The 20,951-nt window shown below is 37.0% G+C and overlaps 1 protein-coding gene across 6 annotated transcripts in view; it reads left to right on the top strand.

Moving 5' to 3' along the window:
* The window catches only part of GDAP2 (ganglioside induced differentiation associated protein 2), a 65,722-nt gene that overhangs the window by 38,959 nt on the left and 5,812 nt on the right, over positions 1–20,951 (top strand). For 3 of the 6 annotated variants that reach the window (XM_021674145.2, XM_064372650.1, XM_021674146.2), the window contains exons 9-13: positions 310–386; positions 1,607–1,683; positions 4,600–4,739; positions 6,327–6,381; positions 12,604–12,747. In XM_021674145.2, the coding sequence (XP_021529820.2) occupies positions 310–386; positions 1,607–1,683; positions 4,600–4,739; positions 6,327–6,381; positions 12,604–12,747 (493 nt within the window). Of the gene's footprint in view, positions 1–309; positions 387–1,606; positions 1,684–4,599; positions 4,740–6,326; positions 6,382–12,603; positions 12,748–20,951 lie in introns of those variants that run through there. The other 3 variants (XM_021674148.2, XM_021674150.2, XM_021674147.2) reach the window with 3 other exon arrangements.

Genomic DNA, 20,951 nt, shown 5'->3' on the forward strand with positions numbered 1-20,951 from the left:
AGTATTTTAAAACAAAGTTAGTTTGAATACTTGGTATCTTAGCCATTTACCTATACAGTCTTCATTTGCTCATAAAGATTTTTAAAATAATGAACACCTTCATTTCTCAATAATTCATCTATGTTTATTTTATGAATAATATGTAGTAGAGAGTCTCCATGGTTTAATGCTTCTTTAACTCATTCCTCATTATAATGAAACATATATTTGAAAATTTTTAGGGTCAGGGAACGGTATTAAAAATTGGTCCCATTTGTAAATTTAATTTCCAAGGGTTTATTATAATGATTATATTGTTTATTTCTCTAGTTATAATCGCTGGTTATGTCAAGCAAGATCTGAGGATCTATCTGATATTGCTTCTCTAAAAGCCTTATACCAAACAGGTGAGCTTAAATATATGGTAACTTATTCTTTAACTAATTAAGGGTCCCCTACCAAGCATGCTATTTGAGAATTTATTTTTCTCTGATTTCATTTATTGTATCTATAAAATGAACAAAATAGTTTTTTACTAATGAAGATAGTTTTGCCTGTCACCAAGATCTTAAAGATAACATCCAAATCTATAAAATTTTCAACTTACAGTTCAGTATTGGCCAACTTTCTTTCATGGTAGTGTCTCTCTGCTTTTAAAAAATGTTTCTGCTTTTATAAATACCTTATACTTGCTACTACCAAATTCAAACCTTATGTAAATATATGATGGAGACAGTGAACGTTACCAGATTGCCACTCCTTCTCCATTCTATTTCTTTTTCAGACAGTACTTTTTAGGAATTTTCAGATTTGAGTGCTATTTAGTTTTTCCTGGATCACTAATGTCATCATAAGTTGTAGTGAGCTTAAGCAAAAAGCTATTTATAAAAAGGTTTGGGGGACTGGGCATGGTGGCTCATACCTGGAATCACAGCACTTTGGCAGGTGGAGACAGGAGGATCATTTGAGACTTGGAATTCAATACCAGACTGGGCAACATAGTGAGACCCCATCTCTACAAAAAAAAAGTGAAAAAATTAGCCAGGTGTGGTGATACATGCCTGTAGTCCCAGCTACTTTGGAGGCTAAGATGGGAAGATTGCTTGATCCCAGAAGTTGGAGATGGAGGCTACAGTGAGCTGTGATCATACCACTGTCCCAACCTGGGTGACAGAGCAAGTTCCTATCTCTAGAAAATAATAAAATATTTTAAAAGATCTTTGGCTGTTTGTTCTTGATTTAAAATATTTAAGAGGTCTTCTCTTAAAAAGACAATGATCAGGCCTGGCGTGGTGGCTCACGCCTGTAATCCCAGCACTTTGGGAGGCTGAGGCGGGTGGATCACTTGAGGTCAGAAGTTCAAGACCAACCTGACCAACATGGTGAAACCCTGTCTCTAAAAAAAAAAAGGAAAAAGGGCAATGATCAAAACTTCGTGAAGCTTTTTTAGAAAAAGTGTTGTTATTTGCAGAGTAAAAAAAAAATTGGAAGATGAAATTTGAGCAACTTGTACTTCTTGTTTTCAATGTTTTAAATTCATGTAGAATATTTTATAAAGTCAGAACCCAAGACATATAATATTCTTGGAATGAAGTTTCTGGGTGCTGACTACATTTCCTGTTTATAGGTGTTGATAACTGTGGTCGAACAGTGATGGTGGTAGTTGGAAGAAACATTCCTGTAACATTAATAGATATGGATAAGGTAAGCCATAAAAGGGCTCTGTTTTACAAATAATGTTGATTGAAAAATTAAGTAGTATATGAATTTGGAATCAACACCTACAATATGAATCAAGGCTGAATTGTGTATCACTGACAGAGGAGCAGACTTGGTTCTATGAGTAGACCTGTATCATTTCAGGTCGATTAGGGGTCTGATTTTTTCTCTACCCAAGAAATGAAAATACTGGAATACGGTAATATGATCTCCAAAAACACAACTGCTTTGTTTTGGATATGATGTAACTAGTAAGTGGTTGGAATCTGTATTATAATTGTGTAATCAAATTCTGACTTTTTTTGAAAAAAGAAAAATTAATGTTTGAGTATCTAGTATAAGAGAAAAAAACAGAAATGTAGTTTACCCAAGATGGCAAAATTCTATAATCCCTTCATTTGGAGTCAAAGAACAGAAGTGGATGATTCATAAAAGAAAAATGATTGTAACTGGCAGATAAAAATAAGAAAATATTCAACCTGATTAGTAGTCCAAAAAAGGTGAATTTAAATGAGATACCTTTATTCACCTTCAAAATTAGCCGTAACTCTTAAGTAATGGTTATTGTCATCAAAGATGAATTGAAACTATAAAAGTAATCACGTCCATCGATCCGTTAATTCCATTTCTGAAAACCTGTACTAAGGAAATAACCCAAAGTTTGGAAGTAGCTATAGGCCCTGACACTATTTAAAGCAGAATACTCATACAAGGGGAAATTGAGCCCACAAGATAAATATATAGAGAATCTTGGAACACCAGCTTTTTAGGAACTGACTTCAAAGGATAATAACTTTAACTGATCAGTAATTATTAACCATAGTAAAAAATTATACACTTAAAAAAGTAAAATTACACAGAATTTAAGATAAAACAGTTGTACAAAAGCTGATAATTGCTTCTGGTGGTTGCTGGTGTTTTGGTAAAAAAAAGTTGTGAAAGCACTGAACCTGGCATGTTATTCGCAGGGTTATTTGTAGCAAAAAGTTAAAACTTAAATTCCTAACAGTTAATCGCAGTACATTCAGATCGGATATTCTGTGATCCTTATAAATTATGGTTATAGAGGTAAGTACTATAGAGAAATGTTTAGAATATAATTTAATAAGAGAAACAGTGATACATTACATTGTATTTACATTGACCTTAATTGAGTTCTTTGTTTTGTTTTGTTTTTAAACACAAAAACAAGAAAAATATCTCCAGGAAAGGGATTTCATGGTTTGGGTGAGAATTTGTCTTTCTCATTTTTTGGTCATGTGAATATACCTTTATATAGTGAAAATAAGAAGTTGAATTTGAAGCCAAAAAGGAGTATCCTAATTGCCCTGGGGTGGGGTTAGAGAATGGACAGAAAGAGGATGAAGCAGCAATCTGGTAAGAGGAGAAAAAAGAATAATGAAAACATACAAAGTCATATGTGGTAGATCATGCCTATAATCTCAGCACTTTGGGAGGCTGAGGCAGGCAGATTTCTTGAGTCCAGTAGTTCGAGACCAGCCTGGGCAACATGGCAAAATCCTGTCTGTATGAAAAATAGAAAAATTAACCAGGCATGGTAGCACATGCCTGTAGTCCAGCTGCTTTGGAGGCTGAGGCAGGAGGATTGTTTGAGCCTGGAATGCAGAATTTGCAAGATCTCTGCAACCAAGATCACATCATTGCACTCCAGCCTGGGTGGCAGAGAGAGATCCTGTCTCAAACACACACACACACACACACACACGCCCGAGCCTGCACACACACACACAGAGGGAATAACTAAATTGATAGAAATAATACCATTAGTAAGTTTCTATTTGTAATCATTTGTGTTATTAATAATCAGCGTGACACTCATTTTTATAATAATGTAATTATTACCAATAAAACCATAAATCCTTGCATTTGACTTTGGTGTGTTCTGGATATTCACAATGTATCATTTCTTGTAAAATATAGAGATAGATGATGATAATAATTGTTACCAAATCAAGTAGTGAGTGGAAAGATACTGTGTTTTCTTAATGCCCTCCTCTGTCTGCTCTGGTAGCAGTTGGATCCTAATCCATGTTAATCCAACCATGCTAATGTCAAGGCCTCACCTGAAGAGGAATTGGTAAACAGTTTCTTTTATAATTATCCTTCAATTGTTACTTCTTAGCTTTTATGTGATTGTTTACAGCTAAACCACTGGGTCATACTGGCCCTGCCTATATTGTATCTCTGTTTTGTTTTTAGTGTTTCTTTCAAGTTTGTCATTTTTGTAGTGGAATATTTCTATAACCAATTTGGGTCACATTAAATTTGAGTCTTTCAGAGCTCTAGAAATGCTTCTTAGCCTATTGTCCATCTACTGATGAAACCTGCTCTCAATGTCCTCCAGATCAGCGCTAAAGATCTAAAAAAAATTAGCTCTCAAGTGAATCATGTGAGGCACTTATATCATATCTTTTTATAGTAATTCTTGGTTATGTGCAGGCCATAAGTCTGCTTCTGCGTAGAGACTGCAAAAACTTTGAATTCAAGTGGAAAATTAAAAAATTATTAAAAGTGTAGAAATTCTACTAATGATTTTTATATCACTATCCTAGAGAGGGAAAATTTGGTAGTTGATCCAAGAACTTTTTCCAGAATATGAAGAGTTGTTTTAGAGGATAGAGACTGATTGTTCTCCTCCATCACTTAGAACAAGACAGAAAGGAATTGTACTGTAGCACTTAGGAGAATTATTAAACACTGGGATGATTCACTTTCCTGGAGATCTTTTTGAAGAGAATGGATATTCATCACTCTGAGTTATCCATCTGTGATGACTAGGGCATAGAGTAGGTTAGTGTTCTGTTTTTTTTTTTTTTTTCTCTCTAGACCTCTGTAAAATAGACTACTGTTCAAAATGATTATTCCCCTTTTTTCTTTTAGGCTCTTTTATATTTCATTCATGTAATGGATCACATTGCTGTGAAGGAGTATGTATTAGTGTATTTTCACACACTGACCAGCGAATACAATCACCTGGACTCTGACTTCCTGAAGAAACTCTACGATGTTGTTGATGTCAAGTTAGTTATTTTTGCAAATTATGAAGGGGAAATAGCTTCTTTTTTCCTAATATTAAGTGGTGGCAAACATTGCTTTGTATACTGTAAAAGGATATTTCATATAACAAAGATTTTTATCATACATAGAGATTTCAATCATAGGAGACCCTCCCTAACTGAAACTTATTTTGCATTAAAGTAAATTCATATGTAAACTTTTTACATTACCAGTATTTGTGTATAAAATAACAAAAATATTACCTTCTATTTATATGATTATGCTTATCAAAATACACTTATAAACATTATTTACTTTGATCCTTTAACCCATGAGTTGTTGAGAAAGATATTATCTGTGTTTGAAAGATGGAAGATACTGAGATTCTGCAATGTGAAGCATGTGCCCAAAGTCTCACAACAATAAATGCAGAATTCGGACTTGAACCCAGGTTACTGACTTGGAACTAGAAAATTATTTTCATTAAAGCATATTTGCCTTGAAATGATAACGGAAATTTTAACCAGAAAATACATGACACTGCACTATAGCAAGGATGAAATGTAGTGTTTCACATTTTTTCTTACTAATTTTTTTTTTTAATAAAAATTGGCACTCAACCCTCCTGTTAGCTGTTTTGTTATTTGTAGCATCACAATGTCTTTGTGGATTGCATTGAGAAGCCCGTTTTACAGTTAGGATACAAAGAAGGCAAATTACCGTAAATTTCCAGCTATCTTACTCCTCCCATTAAATCTCATCTTAATTAGGAATATTAAAGCTTTCGTTACCCAGTAGACATCTTTTTAGCTTACTCTGAATGTGGGTTGTATGTGAAAGGAAACCACTCCCCTGTAGTTCTGCTTCTACCACTAACCAGTTCTTTAACTTGGAACAGGCCTCAACTGTGAAATAGTTTGCACTACTTCTCTGAAGTCCTTTTCAATTAACCTCACATGATCCAATGTTGATTACTGGACTGTTGAAAAAAATTTCAGGCACACGTAGAGAGGCCAGATGAAATAGTGGATGGGAGTATGATTCTGGAGCTGTATTGCCTGGGTTCAATTCCTGGCTCTGCCACTTTATGGCTGGGTGACTTTGGGAGGGCTGAAGTAGCTGCAATAATAGTACTGGGCTCATAGAATTGTTACGAGAATTTGAGTAGAAAGCCTTTACAATTTCTGGAACACAGCAAATTCTGCTAGTTGTTGTAATATGACGATTGAAACTTGCAGTTTAAAATTTTGCTGTAATTTTAAGTGGTTTAGCTGCTGTTTAATTCATACCTCTGATTCCAGAGATTCTAACATCATATTAAAAAACGACACACAATAAATTTGTTTGTTAAATATGAAAAAACTTTGTCCTACATATAGGTGGCTCTAGCTCAGCTGACAGAAGCACTTATTATCTCCTATAAAAGATACTTTAAAAAATGAAATGCTCTCTAAATTGTTTTTGACATTCACCTAAAATTCAATCTGTAAATTATAGCTGCCTTTATTTTTCTTGGAATATATATACTCGGGCAAAGAGCTAATTGTCTATAATAGTGGTTTTAGGCATGAACTTACACTGATTTTCTTGTCACTTTATTTCTGGATCAGGTACAAGAGGAATTTGAAGGCTGTTTATTTTGTTCATCCCACATTTCGTTCAAAGGTATAGTATTTTTCTCTTTGGCTAAATCTAGAATTTATGTGTACTACATGCCCAGAGTACTAAGATGTAGCTCAGCATCTTAATTGTTGCTGTCGCCATTGTGACTGCTAATTTCCTGGTTGCTAAGTGATCTTGAGTTGTAGTCCTCATGTTTTGGTGTATATGACTCCAGTGCCTTTCTGGGCAACCCTTATAAGCTGTTAGCCCATCATCAGTCCCTGCCTCTTTTCATGCTCTTTGCTCATCTGGTCCTTGCTTACACTGTTGGTACAGAGTACACTTCCCTCCTCTGCTCATGGCTACCTCCTGCTTGGCCTTCAGGTCTCAGCTCCACTTTTTATAGAAATTCTTCCCTGACTAATACTGCAGCTAGTAGCTGTTCTTGCACTATAACCCCTTAAGATTCTGTAGTCTTATATCATTGTTATGTTTTTGTTTTAATTGCATGTTTAATTTTCTGCCTTATACATGAGCCAGCAAGATCCATGAGGGCTAGAATATAGCAATCTTGCTCACAATTATAGTCCTAGTTCCTAAGCCTGTATCTTGACTTCATCAAGATATGTAGTCCCTTGGTCTTTTTACTCTTTCTAAAAATGCCATCTTTCTTACCTTTATTTTCTTCTGTATCGAGCTTAAAACTGACATTTTATCACTTCATCCACTCTGGTCATTGAGTAAATTAACCTAGGACCTCTTACTCTTTCATCATACCTGCCCATCAAAACCTAAACTTAACACATTGTACTGCTTTCTTCACTCATAGAAACCATCAGCAAAGAGCTCTATACCTTCCCACTCCAAACCTACTTGTCTGTTCATATCATTGCCTCTTTTTTCTCTGTCACAAAAATGTGTTCCTTCTTAATGAACACAGTTCATTAATGTGCTTCTTAATGAAGGACAGTCCTTCTCCCTGTGCTGTGGATCCCATAGTAATGACATTAGCTAAAGTTTTCTGAGAACTTACTAACTGCCAGTTCTTCCCATGAATTATCTTGCTTAAGCTTTGCAGTATACCTGTGAAATAGGTAGCATTAGTACTCCCACTGTACAGGTAAGGGAAATGATGCTTAGAGAGATTCAGGAACCAAGGTAACAGTTAGTAGCAAAGGCTGGATTTGAATCTAGGCATTTTAATCCCAGACTGTAAACTACAGAGTATATTTCCATTTCCTTAAGAACCTCTCTTCAACAGGTAATGTCTTTCTCCTCTCCCACTTTGCTGCATCCAAATTATCTGTCAACTTTTAAGCATGCTAAGACATCTGTTTTTCTCTCCTCCACTTTACAATCAAAATTGTTTAGTATAATCTTTGTTCTGTGCTCATCATCTTCATTTCTCATGTATCTTTTAAATTACTCCAGTGTGGTTCTGATCCTGCTCTGCCAGCTGAAGCTTTTCACACCAAAATCATCCATAAATTTCTGGGCCACTAAAAATAATAGACAATTTTCTGTGTTACCAGCATTCCCTATAGCCTTAAACACAGTTCATCACTTCTTCCTCGACACACTTTGTCTTGGCTTCTTTGAAACTTACCTTGCCTGGTTTCTCTCATCCTTCTGGCTGCTGTTTCTCAGTCTCCTTTGTTGACCTGTCTTTCTCTGCTCATCTCTTTAGAGACAGGGTCTTACTCTGTCACCTACACTGGAGTGCAGTGGTGTGATTATAGCTCTCTGTAACCTACAACTCCTGGCCTCAAGGGATCCACCTGCTTTGACCTCCAGAGTAGCTAGGACTGCAGATACACACCATCATGCCTGGCTAATTTTTTGTGTGTGTATTTTTATAGAGGGGGATCTTGCCATGTTGCCAAGGCTGGTCTTGAACTTTTGGCCTCAAGTGATCCTCCCACCTTGGCCTCCCAAAGTGCTGGGATTACTGGCATGAGCCACTGCACCTGGCTTCCTGCTTGCATCCTTTGAGTGTTAGTGTTCCTGTGTTTCTCTACCTTCATCTTTAATTCTGTACCTTTTTTATTCCCATTGCTTCAGTGACCCTCCAAAATATATGCAGTCTTTAAACATATATCTGGGGAGGCAATAAAGCCTAGTGTTTAGAACTGTGGTTTCAAGATTCAGGTGACCTAAGTTCTAATCCCAGCTCTACCAGTTACCAATTTATCATCTCAGGCAAGTAGTATAATTTCTCTGCACTTTAATTTTATACCCTATAAAATGGGAATAATACTAGTACCTATCTTTTAGGGTTATTGTTAGAAGAAATGAGTTAATACATGTAAAATACTTAAAACATTACCTGACATATAATAAGTGCTCAGTAAATATAAGCTGTCTTCATTGTTGTCATCATTATCATCATCATTATTGTTCTTAGGCTTTAGACCTTGGTATTGAACTACTGATTAGATATCTTTACTTAGATGCCTTATAGGCGCCTGAAGTTCAGCATTTTTAAACAGAATTCCTCATATACTCCTCTTCCACCTATTCCCCAACTGCTCTTTGTGTTCCCTGTGTTAGTAAATGGCATGACTTCCTACCCAAGTGCCTAAGCCAGAAACCATAGAGGCATTCTGGAGCACTTTCTCTATCTCACCCCCTAGCACATTGCATCAGTTCTGTGTATTTACTATTGCTCAAATTTATGCCTGTGTCTTTATTCCCACTGCCTCTACATTAGTTCATCCCACTATCAGCTAATTGAAATGACAGAGCAGCCTCCTAATTAATTTTCATGTCCTCTCCAGTATTGCACTGCTTCAAGAGCCTTTCCTGCATGCCTTGTGAACAATTTTCTTATAATGTTATTATGAGAAGCCTGCAATATTTACTATAATGGTCCTTTTCAAAACAGTTTGCTATTTCCTGGTCTAGGCAACAACAAACAAAACATAGACAAATTGGAACATGTGAGTTGGTTTAGAGAAAAATTACTTATTTGGGCATTAAAAAACAGATTTAGTGATGTCTTAAATATTAGGTGACTAAGGGTGAGAGAAAGAACTATGTCATCCATGGCTCCCACGTGTCATGAGATGTAGGGAATATGGACTGCGATATAAATTTGAGAGTCACCATCAAATAAATAGGGTTTTAGCTTTTTACATTTATTAATGAAAAAAGCTACAGAGAGACTTAGAGCAAAGAGGACAACTTAAGACATTGCTGAGATCAGGGAAGGAGACCAAGAAGAAATAATCTAAAAATTAGTACAGTAACCAAGATAGACTAATACTGTAGGAGCCAGTGGAGGGGAAAGTGTAAAAGATGGTAGAAATAGTCATTTTTTAAATCATTGTATGAAAATTATGTATATGGTAAATACCGAAAGGTCCTCATTATGTTCTTGAATTAAGATATGAGTGAAAACTTCAGTGAATGATTTTCACTGTATTTTTATAAATAATTTCTCATTATTTATAAAATGATTGAGTTTCTCATTCAAATACCATCTTTAAAATTTATATGAAGTATTTTGAGTAATTTAAAAACTGCAGGCTGGGCACAGTGGCTCATACCTATAATCCCAGCACTTTGGGAGGCTGAGGTGGGAGGATGGCTTGAGTCCAGGAGTTTGAGACCAGCCTAGGCAACACGGTGAGACCACCATCTCTACCTTATTTTTTTTTTTTTTACAAAGAAATGGGAAAAAGTTTTGCACATACACTTCATGAAAGATGTACAGATGACAACTAAGCACATGAAAAGTTTTTTTTTTTGAGACAGCATTTCACTTTTGTTGACCAGACTGGAGTGCAATGGCACCATCTCAGCTCACTGCAACCTCCGCCTCCCAGATTCAAGCGATTCTCCTGCCTCAGCCTCCCGAGTAGCTGGGATTACAGGCATGTGCCACAACACCCAGCTTATTTTTTGTATTTTTAGTAGAGATGAGGTTTCACCATGTTAGCCAGAATGGTCTTGATCTCCTGACCTCAAGATCCACCCGCCTTGACCTCCCAAAGTGCTGGCATTATAGGCGTGAGCCACTGCAGCTGGCCGTGAAAAGATTTTCAACATAATTAGTTATTAGGGAAATGCAGATTTAACTACAATGTGATATCATTACAGCCCTATTAGAATTTCTGAAATTTGAAAAACTGACCATACCAAATGTTGGTGAGAATGTGGAAGAATTGAAAATCTCATATGGTAATCATAATACAAAGTATTACAGCAAGTGTGAAAAACAATTTGGCAGTTGATTTAAAAAGTTAAGCCGACATCTACTATGTTGTACAGCCGTTTCATTCCTAAATATTTACCCAAGATAAATGAAAACATCCATATAAAAGCTTGTACACAAATGCTCATCACAGCTTTATTTGTGATAGCAAAACCTAGAAACCCCAAATGCCAATCACTGGGAGAATTGGTAACCAAACTGTAGTATATCCGTATAATAAAATACTACTCAGCAATAAAAAGGAATGAACTATTGACATATACAGCAACATGATCAATCTCAAAATAATTATGCTGCGTAAAGAACCTTAAGGTTCTTCTTTGTTCTGCCTCTACCATCTCATTGATTTTCTTAGGTTCTTTCTAGAATCTCTAAAATCTCCATAGTCTCTTTAGAGTTTTCACTACTTTAGCTACCTCTGTGATTAGTTGTGGAGCTCTTAATCCGGCATTTTCACTAATCTCTTTTGTAGAAGTTTGTATCAATAGGGTATATAATAGTATGTGTTTAAACAAACTGATTTTGTTGAATATTCAAGAATTGTTTAAATTAATTCACTTAGTTCTAGAAGGCCAAGTTCTACCCCTGCCCACTCCTCACCTCTCTTCAAATAAACTTGGTAAAATGGGAGGGGAGAAGCTACAGAGGGTAATGTTAATGTTTGAGGCCTTAAATCAATTGTTGGTAGTGTCATCAACATAGAATAGTGACCCAAGCCATAAAAACCATTATAAAATAGACCTTATCTTCATTCATTCATTCTTTAACAAATACTGGAGAACTCATGGCTCTGTTAGTACCTCATAATACTGTAGAGACTATAATTCTGTTTATCTGCTAGGCACTAGAGAGATTTGAGAAATCAGTATAAGTAACAGAAATACCAGGAGGTAAGAATGGGTGCTTTAATGATATTTAAGTAAGGTTATAAGAATTTAGTTAAGGAGATAGTCTGTTTGGAGCTGTAAGGAAGAAGTAATGGTGAAAATGACACTTATACTGAGTCTGGAAGTTTGAATAAAATTCCGATACAATATAGTTCAGTGTTGTCTCTGTTATTCTGTCTTTTCTAACTAAGTATGTATAAAGCATGTCATATGAAGGGTCTGGAGTATGTTAAAGGTTTGGAACAGGCACTGAAGAACATGATAGGGTGCCAAAGAGAAATTAACAAAATGATTGAAATCCGTGATAAGCACCTAAAGTGGCCTGTATTTATGAATTACCCAGTTTGTGCCTATTTGGAGTATATTATGCCAGTGCACTGAAAGTTCATATGCATACGTTACCTTCTTCTGTAAGTAAAATGGGGATAGTAGCAATATCATACTGGCCCGTAGGACTATTGTATGTTGATAAACATGGACTGATTAGTGATTGCCAATTTAGATAGATAAACAATAATTTTAATCTCTAGCCATTACCTACAGTTTGTCAGTATTGTTTGCTATCAAGAATTTTTTTATCCTTTTTGTGGGAACCAACAAATTTTGCAGACTAGCTTTTAGAGAGGGATCACATGTTGTCAAGTGAAATGAGCAAAGATGGTACCGCATCTACAGGTGATTCACTTTGATGGACTTTGAGAGAGACTCATACCAACCGTCAACTGAAAATATATAAGTTCCAAATATTGGCACAAACTTTCTTTTCAATCTCATTTGAAAAATTCACAGTGTGAGATTTGGAAATATTAACCATTTTCAGAAGACTGGAACACCAATTATTCTACCAAATAATGCAGTGGTTTTGACTACAATCCACAGTAAGAAGCATGTTGTGCATCACTAACACACTACACACGTGGGAACATATATACATGTAACAGAAACAGAAGCTTCCTGAAACAAAACTCATTATAGTCTCTAGTCAGTGTTATCCTCATTTCTTCTTATTAATGTTATGGACAACTAAACTGATGATTGTACAACTGAAATTGCACTTTGAAAAATACTAGTTATTTTAAGATTTTGAAATACAGTTTTTATCTACTATAAATTTTCCAAATTGTGATTATGTTTCTGAGTGTGGCAACAAGCTTAAATTATTTTTTGTCTTCTGTTAATCAGGTGTCAACATGGTTTTTTACCACCTTTTCTGTCTCAGGACTGAAAGACAAAATCCATCATGTGGACAGCCTGCACCAGCTATTTTCTGCCATATCACCGGAACAGATCGACTTTCCTCCTTTTGTCCTTGAATATGATGCCAGGGTAAGAAGTACCAGAAGTTCTCCCTCAACTGGTATGGTATATTAACTGTTCTATAGAGCAGCACTTATGAGCACAACCTCCTGTCATTACCAGATAGTCATGTAAATTGGTGGGTCTTAGTAAACTTTATACTATCATTTAACGTACTTTCCCTATGACGACTTTAGGAAAAGGGTTTGTCCCAAGAGAGGCATTTTCCCCAGATAAACGTTTCAGTGGGAGATTTCTGTGTGTGAATTTGGAACCAATTTTTGTTTTGTATTATAAGTTTTCTACCATATTTAAAACAGATACCTCTGCCTAATTTTCTTAAGATTGAGTGGCTTTCCATCTGCACAGAGCCAGAATTTATTGGTGTCCACTTTTAGGATTAATTGTAAATCATGTAGCCTATCTTAGTAGTCTTTACCCTGCTGAAAGTTTAATTTTTCTCAAAGTTGTATAACATTTTTAAGAGCATCATCTGATGATATTGTTATTATTTGTAGATGCATTTATGGATCCTTTACATAAGCATTAGTCAAAGGACTACTCATGAATTTCATCAAAGTTTATTCTATTGTGTCTATTTATGGTGTCACCTTAGTAATTTTTTGGAAAAAAAAAAAAAGCAACACACTTGGCCAAAAGTTCATCAAGCTTATTGTTTAACTGTTGCTGATTGCATATCTTTATGCATGAACCAGGGGATATATTTGAAAGTTATATTAAGTTTGAAATGAATTACTCTTCCCTAGTTATTGTGCAATGTGTATACAGTAAAATAAAGATTCTGCAACACAGTTTCTCTCTAACATTTCTCTAACTTTAGCTATAATTTCTTTTTCCCTTATGTGCAGAGTAAAGTGTATAATGTGATCTAATGGCTAATAAAATTTCACGTTTGGCTGTTGTACAGAGAGGATTTGTAATTGGAGCAGCTGGATCATAGATACAAAACTTGTTGAATATAGGGAAGAGAAAAGAGTACATTAGTTTGTATTAACTGCAGATTGCTGGAGTAGAGAATGATCTTAGTGTTTCCCTTTGAACTCTACATCAGTCATCTTAATGCTTAAAAAAAATGGATAGCAGAAAATGTGAAAGGCACTAAAGAACATTTTTATGTTCTGGATTTGTTATTTATTTTCTGGGATAGAAATATACAAGTTGGGTGTTTGATTAGAAAATCTAAAGGACTTGTATTTTAAGCCAAAGCATTTTCTATATACTTAAGAGCCTATAAACCAGGCTTTCATTAAATATCAACTATAACTCCTCCACACTCAAGCTTGGTTTTGTTTTTTAGTTTTGTTTGGGTGTTTATTTTAGCTGTTGTATTTTTGTATAAATACAGGCATAATAATGTAATTAATCAAAATTAAGTAGACTAACTTATGATCTAACACTTGGCTCATTGGATCATCTCTCTGTATCTACGCTAGAGCTTTCTAAAATTGAGTTACTAGATCAAAGGCATAAAAATGGGGAAGACACAAAAGAGGGTTTCTTAGTCCATTTCTTTGTTGCTATAAGGGAATACCCAAGGCTAAGTAATTTATATAGAACAGATTTATTTGGTTCAGGATTCTGCAGGCTGTATGAGAAGCAGGGCAGCAGCTTCTGCTTCTGGTGAGGGACTCAGGCTGGTTCCACTTATGGTGGAATGGGAAGGGGAGCCAGTATATGCAGAGATCACACGGTGGGAAGGGAAGCAAGAGAGAGGGAAGGGAGGTGCCAGGGTCTTTTGAACAACCAACTTTCACAGGAACTAATAGAGCAAGGACTTACTCATTACCACAAGGACAGCATCAAGCCATTTATGAGAGATCCTCCCACCCCGTGACTCAAACACCTTGCGTTAGACCCCATCTCCAACACTAGGGATCAAATATTAACATGAGGTTTAGAGGGTCAAATTTCCAAAATGTAGCCTTTTGCCCCTAGTCACCCAAACCTCATGTTCTTCTCACATGCAAAATATAATCATTCCATCCCAGTAGTCCCAAAAGTCTTAACTTGTTCCAACATCAACTCAGAAATTCAAAGTCTCATATGAGACTCAAGGCAAGTTCCTCACAACTGTAAATCTGTAAAATAAAAATCAAAGTTAGTTGCTGTCAAGAGAAAATGGTTATATAGGCACTGGGTAAATATTCCCATTCCAAAAGGGAGGAATAAGAGGAATAGGCCAAAAGAAAGGAGTAACGAGCCCCTTGCAAGTCCAAAACGTATCAGAACAGACATCAAATCTTAAATCTCCAAAATCTCCTTTGACTTCATGTTCTTCATACTGGGCACACTGGTGCAAAGGGTGGGCTCCCGACGCCTTGGGCACTCCCAACCCCAAGGCTTTGCTGGTTGCAGTCCACATGGCTGCTCTCACAGGTTGAAGTTGAATGCCAGAGGTTTTTCTAGACTGATTGTGGGGTCTGGATGGGAGCAACCTAACCCCATAGCTCCACTAGGCAGTGCCCTAGTGAGGACTGCCTGGAGGTGCTCCTGCACTGCCATAGACTTCTGCCTGGGAACCCAGGCTTTCTAATATATTCTCTGAAATCTAGTTCCAAGCTGCCAAGACTCCACCACTCTTGCAGTCTGCATGCCTGCAGACTTAACACCTCATGGAAGCCACCAAAGCTTATAGCTTATACCCTCCAGAGCTGTGGCCCAAGCAGTACCTGGGACCCTTTGAGCCATCGCTGGAACCAGAGGGACTGGGATGCAGAGAGCAGCATCCCGAAGTGTTAAAGCCTTGTCCCGCCAAACCATTTTGTTCTTTTAGTCCTCTGGGCCTGTGATGCAAGGAGCTACCTCAAAGATTTATCCTTGCTAATAATCTCTCTAGCAACTGGTCGCTCCACAGCACCCTTAGATTCCTCTCTTGAAAATGTTATTTCCTTCTCTACCACATGCCTAGGCTGAGAGTTTCTAAAATAATTATGTTCTGCATCCTTTTTAATTATAAATTCCAACTTTATGTCATTTCTTTGCTCTCATATCTGATCATAAGCTATTAAAAGAAGCCACACTACTTCTTGAATGCTTTGCTGCTTAGAAATTTCTTCCACCAGATACCATAAGGTACCAGTATTGTTTGGCCTTCCATAAAACCCTAGGGGATGGACACAGTGCAGCCAAGTTCTTTGCTAGGGTGTAACAAGGGTGACCTTTGCTCTAATTCCTAAGTTTCCCATATCCATCTGAGACCTTACCTACATGGCCTTTGCTGTCTGTATTTCTATCAGCATTTTTTTTTGGTCACAACCACTTAACCAATTTCTAAGAAGTTTCAAACTTTCCCTAAGTCTTTCAGTTGTCTTCTAAGCCTTGCAAACTCTTCCAACCTCTGCCCATTACCCAGTTCCAAAGCTGCTTCCACATTTTCAGGTCTCCTTAAAGCAACACCCCACTCCTCAGTACCAGTCTGTCTTCATCCATTTTTGTGTTGCCATTAAGGAACACCTGAGGCTGGGTAATTTATAAAGAAAAGAGGTTTATTCAGCTCAAATTCTGCAGGCCGTACCAGCATCTGCTTTAGATGGGGGATTCAGGCTGCCTCTACTCATGGTAGGAGGGGAAGGGGAGCTGGTGGGTGTAGAGATCATGTGGCAAAAGAGAAAGCAAGAGAGAGAAGGAAGCGGAGGTGCCAATCTCTTTAACAACAAGCTTTCACAGAAATTAATAGAGTGAGAACTTATTACCACAAGGACAGCACCAAGATATTTATGAGGAATCTGCCCCCATGACCCAAACACCTCCCACTAGGCCCTACCTCCAGCAAGGGGATCAAATTTCAACATGAGGTTTGAGAGGTCAGATATTCAAACTATAGCAGAAGGTATCAGGAGATGATGTGGAAGGGGCAGGCAGAGAGCACATCACTGGATACAGTAACTTGACATATTAGTGCTGCAGGTCTTTGGCTTTGTAGTCAGTGGAGAGTGTTCTGCAAGGGACAATTGTGATTACATTCCTGTTTAGACAATGACTATAGAAACAGCATAGAGAATGACTAGAGAGGAAGGTGTAAGTCCATGGGGGAAAAGATGAGGTCTGTTAATAAAGGCTGGAGGAGAAATGAGACAGTATTGTTAGGGCAGTGTTAGTGACAATGGCAGTGATTTGAAGATTTTAGAGATATTTAGAAATAGACATTTTAGGAAATAAAATTTATATCATTTGGTGACTGAGTAGCCACTAAGGATGAAGCAGAAAGTAAGTTTCTGCTTTGGGAGACTTGGTGGATGGTGCTACTACCACCACAGAGAAGCAGTTTGGAGGAAGAGAGTTGAAATATTAGGGGGAAGGGACAGCTAACTGTGTTCAATTTGTGACACATTAGGTCTGAGGTGCCCGTCAGACATTGAAATGGAGATACCAGTAGGTAGCTTCATGTTACCTTGTAAGGAAACATTTTCCTTTGTTAGGAAGAATTAAAAATACGATCAGAGAAAATAAATGAGTATAGTGTTGGTTAATTTCATTATCATGTTCAAATTGTGTCTTGCATATAGAAGGTTCTTTATTTGGTTAAGGAGTGAAGTGGCGTTGGTTAGTATCTGCTTAAAAAAATATAGAAACCCAAGTTTCAGTGGATTTCTGTTTTTCTGGGATTTATGTGACTTGAAATAGCAACATAAATTTTATAGGATTAAAAGGGAACTTGGAAGGTAATCAGAAGCAATTTTTTGATCTATATAACAATGATACTGAGACCATTTCAAAAAGAGAGCCAGTTAGCATTCTTTTTCTTTTTTTTTTTTTAAATTGTGCTTTAGGTTCTGGGGTAAATGTGCAGATCATGCAGGATTGTTGCATAGGTACACACATGGCAATGTGGTTTGCTGCCTCCATCCCCCCATCACCTACATCTGACATTTCTCTCCATGTTATCCCTCCCCAACTCCCCACCCCCCCTCACTGTCCCTCCCTTGCCCCCCCCAACAGACCCAGTGTGTGATGCTCCCCTCCCTGTGTACATGTGTTCTTATTGTTCGACACCCACCTATGAGTGAGAACATGCAGTGTTTGATTTTCTGTTCTTGTGTCAGTTTGCTGAGAATTATGGTTTCCAGATTCATCAATGTCCCTACAAGGGACACAAACTCATCTTTTTTTATGGCTGCATAGTATTCCATGGTGTATATGTGCCACATTTTCCTTGTCCAGTCTATCATGGAAGGTCTTTGCTATTGTAAACAGTGCCATTATGAACATACATGTGCATGTGTCTTTATAATAGGATGATTTATAATCCTTTGGGTATATACCCAGTAGTGGGATTGCTGGGTCAAATGGAATTTCCATTTCTAGGTCCTTGAGGAAGCACCACACTGTCTTCCACAATGGTTGAACTAATTTACACTCCCACCAACAGTGTAAAAGTGTTCCTATTTCTCCACATCCTCTCCAGTATCTGTTGTTTCCAGATTTTTTAATGATCGCCATTCTAACTGGTATGAGGTAGTATCTCAATGTGGTTTTGATTTGCATTTCATCAGTGATGATGAGCATTTTTTCATATGTTTGTTGGCCTCATATATGTCTTCTTTTGAAAAGTGTCTGTTCATATCCTGCACCCACTTTTGGATGGGTTTGTTTGTTTTTTTCTTGTAAATCTGTTTTAGTTCTTTGTAGATTCTGGATATTAGCCCTTTGTCAGATGGGTAGATTGTAAAAATTTTTTCCCATTCTGTTGCTTGCTAGTTCACTCTAATGATTGTTTCTTTTGTTCTACAGAAGCTCTGGAGTTTAATTAGATCCCATTTGTCTATTTTGGCTTTTGTTGCCAGTGCTTTTGGTGTTTTAGTCATGAAGTCCTTGCCTATGCCTATGTCCTGAATGGTGTTGCCTAAGTTTTCTTCTGTGGCTTTTATGGTGTTAGGTCTTATGTTTAAGTCTTTAATCCATCTGGAGTTAATTTTAGTGTAAGGTATCAGGAAGGGGTCCAGTTTCTGCTTTCTGCACACTGCTAACCAGTTTTCCCAACAACATTTATTAAACAGGGAATCCTTTCCCCATTGCTTGTTTTTGTCAGATTTATCAAAGATCAGATGATTGTAGGTGTGTGGCATTGCCTCCAGGGCCTCTGTTCTGTTCCATTAGTCTATATCTCTGTTTTGGTACCAGTACCATGCTGTTTTGATACCAGTACCATGCTCTTTTGATTACTGTAGCCTTGCAGTATAGTTTGAAATCAGGTAGTGTGATGCCTCCAGCTTTGTTCTTTTTGCTTAGGATTGTCTTGGCTATGCAGTCTCTCTTTTGGTTCCATATGAGTTTAAATGTTTTTTTTTTCCAGTTCTGTGAAGAAGGTCATTGGTAGCTTGGTGGGGATAGCATTGAATCTATAAATTAGTTTGGGCAGCATGGCCATTTTCACGATATTCATTCTTCCTAGGCATGAGCAGGGAATGTTTCTCCATCTGTTTATGTCCTCTCTTATTTCATTGAGCAGTGGTTTGTAGTTCTCCTTGAAGAGGTCCTTTACATCCTTTGTTAGTTGTATTTCTAGGTATTTTATTCTCTTTGTAGCAATTGTGAATGGGAGTTTGCTCATGATTTGGCTCTCTGTTAGTCTGTTATTGTTGTATAGAAATGCTTGTGATTTCTGCACATTGATTTTGTATCCTGAGACTTTGCTGAAGTTGCTTATCAGTTTCAGGAGATTTTGGGCTGAGACAATGGGGTCTTCTAAATATACAATCATGTCATCTGCAAATAGAGACAATTTGACTTCTTCCTTTCCTAATTGAATACCCTTTATTTCTTTTTCTTGCCTGATTGCTCTGGCTAGAACTTCCAATACTATATTGAATAGGAGTGGTAAGAGAAGGCATCCTTGTCTAGTGCTGGATTTCAAAGGGAATGTTTCCACTTTTTGCCCATTTAATATGATACTGGCTGTAGGTTTGTTGTAAATAGCTTTTATTGTTTTGAGATACATTCCTTTGATACCTAGTTTATTGAAAGTTTTTAGCATAAAGGGCTGTTGAATTTTGTCAAAGGCCTTCTCTGTATCTATTGAGATAATCATGTGGTTTTTGTCTTTGATTCTGTTTATGTGGTGGATTACGTTTATAGACTTACGTATGTTGAACCAGCCTTGCATCCCGGGGATGAAGCCTACTTGATCGTGGTGGATAAGCTTTTTGATGTGCTGTTGCAGTTGGTTTGCCAGTATTTTATTGAAGATTTTTGAATCTATGTTCATCATGGTTATTGGCCTGAAGTTTTTTTTTTGTTGAGTCTCTGCCAGGTTTTGGTATCAGGATGATATTGGTCTCGTAAAATGATTTGGGAAGGATTCCATCTTTTTGTATTGTTTGGAATAGTTTCAGAAGGAGTGGTACCAGCTCCTCTTTGTATATCTGGTAGAATTTGGCTGTGAACCCATCTGGACCTGGGCTTTTTTGGTTGGTAAGCTATTAATTGCTGCCTCAACTTCTGCCCTTGTTATTGGTCTATTCAAGGTTTCAACTTCTTTCTGGTTTAGGCTTGGGAGGATGCAAGTGTCTAAGAATTTATCCATTTCTTCCAGGTTTACTGGTTTATGTGCATAGAGCTGTCTGTAGTAATCTCTGATTGTGGTTTGTATTTCTATGGAATCTGTGGTGATATCCCCTTTATCGTTTCTTATTGCATCTATTTGATTCTTCTCCCTTTTCTTTTTCATTAATCTGACTAGCGGTCTGTCTATTTTGTTGATGTTTTCAAAAAACCAGCTCCTGGATTTATTGATTTTTTTGAAGGGTTTTTTGTGTCTCTGTCTTCTTCAGTTCTGTTCTGATCTTAGTTATTTCTTGTCTTCTGCTAGGTTTTGAGTTTTTTTGATCTTTCTCCTCTAGCTCTTTCAACTTGGATGATAGGGTGTCAATTTTAGATCTTTCCTCACTTCTCATGTGGGCATTTATTGCTATAAATTTCCCTCTAGACACTGCTTTAAATGTGTCCCAGAGATTCTGGTATGTTGTGTCTTCGTTCTCACTGGTTTCAAAGAACATCTTTATTTCTGCTTTCATTTCATTGTTTATCCAGTCGACATTCAGGAGCTAGTTGTTCAGTTTCCATGAAGCTGTGCAGGTCTGAGTTAGTTTCTTAATTCTGAGTTCTAATTTGATTGCCCTGTGGTCTGAGAGACTGTTTGTTATGATTTCTGTTCTTTTGCATTTGCTGAGGAGTGATTTACTTCCAATTATGTGGTCAATTTTAGAGTAGGTGCA

Source organism: Aotus nancymaae, unplaced genomic scaffold (assembly GCF_030222135.1).
Source record: "Aotus nancymaae isolate 86718 unplaced genomic scaffold, 86718_ANA_hifiasm-v0.15.2.pri h1tg000007l, whole genome shotgun sequence".
NCBI classification, from domain to species: Eukaryota; Metazoa; Chordata; class Mammalia; order Primates; family Aotidae; genus Aotus; species Aotus nancymaae.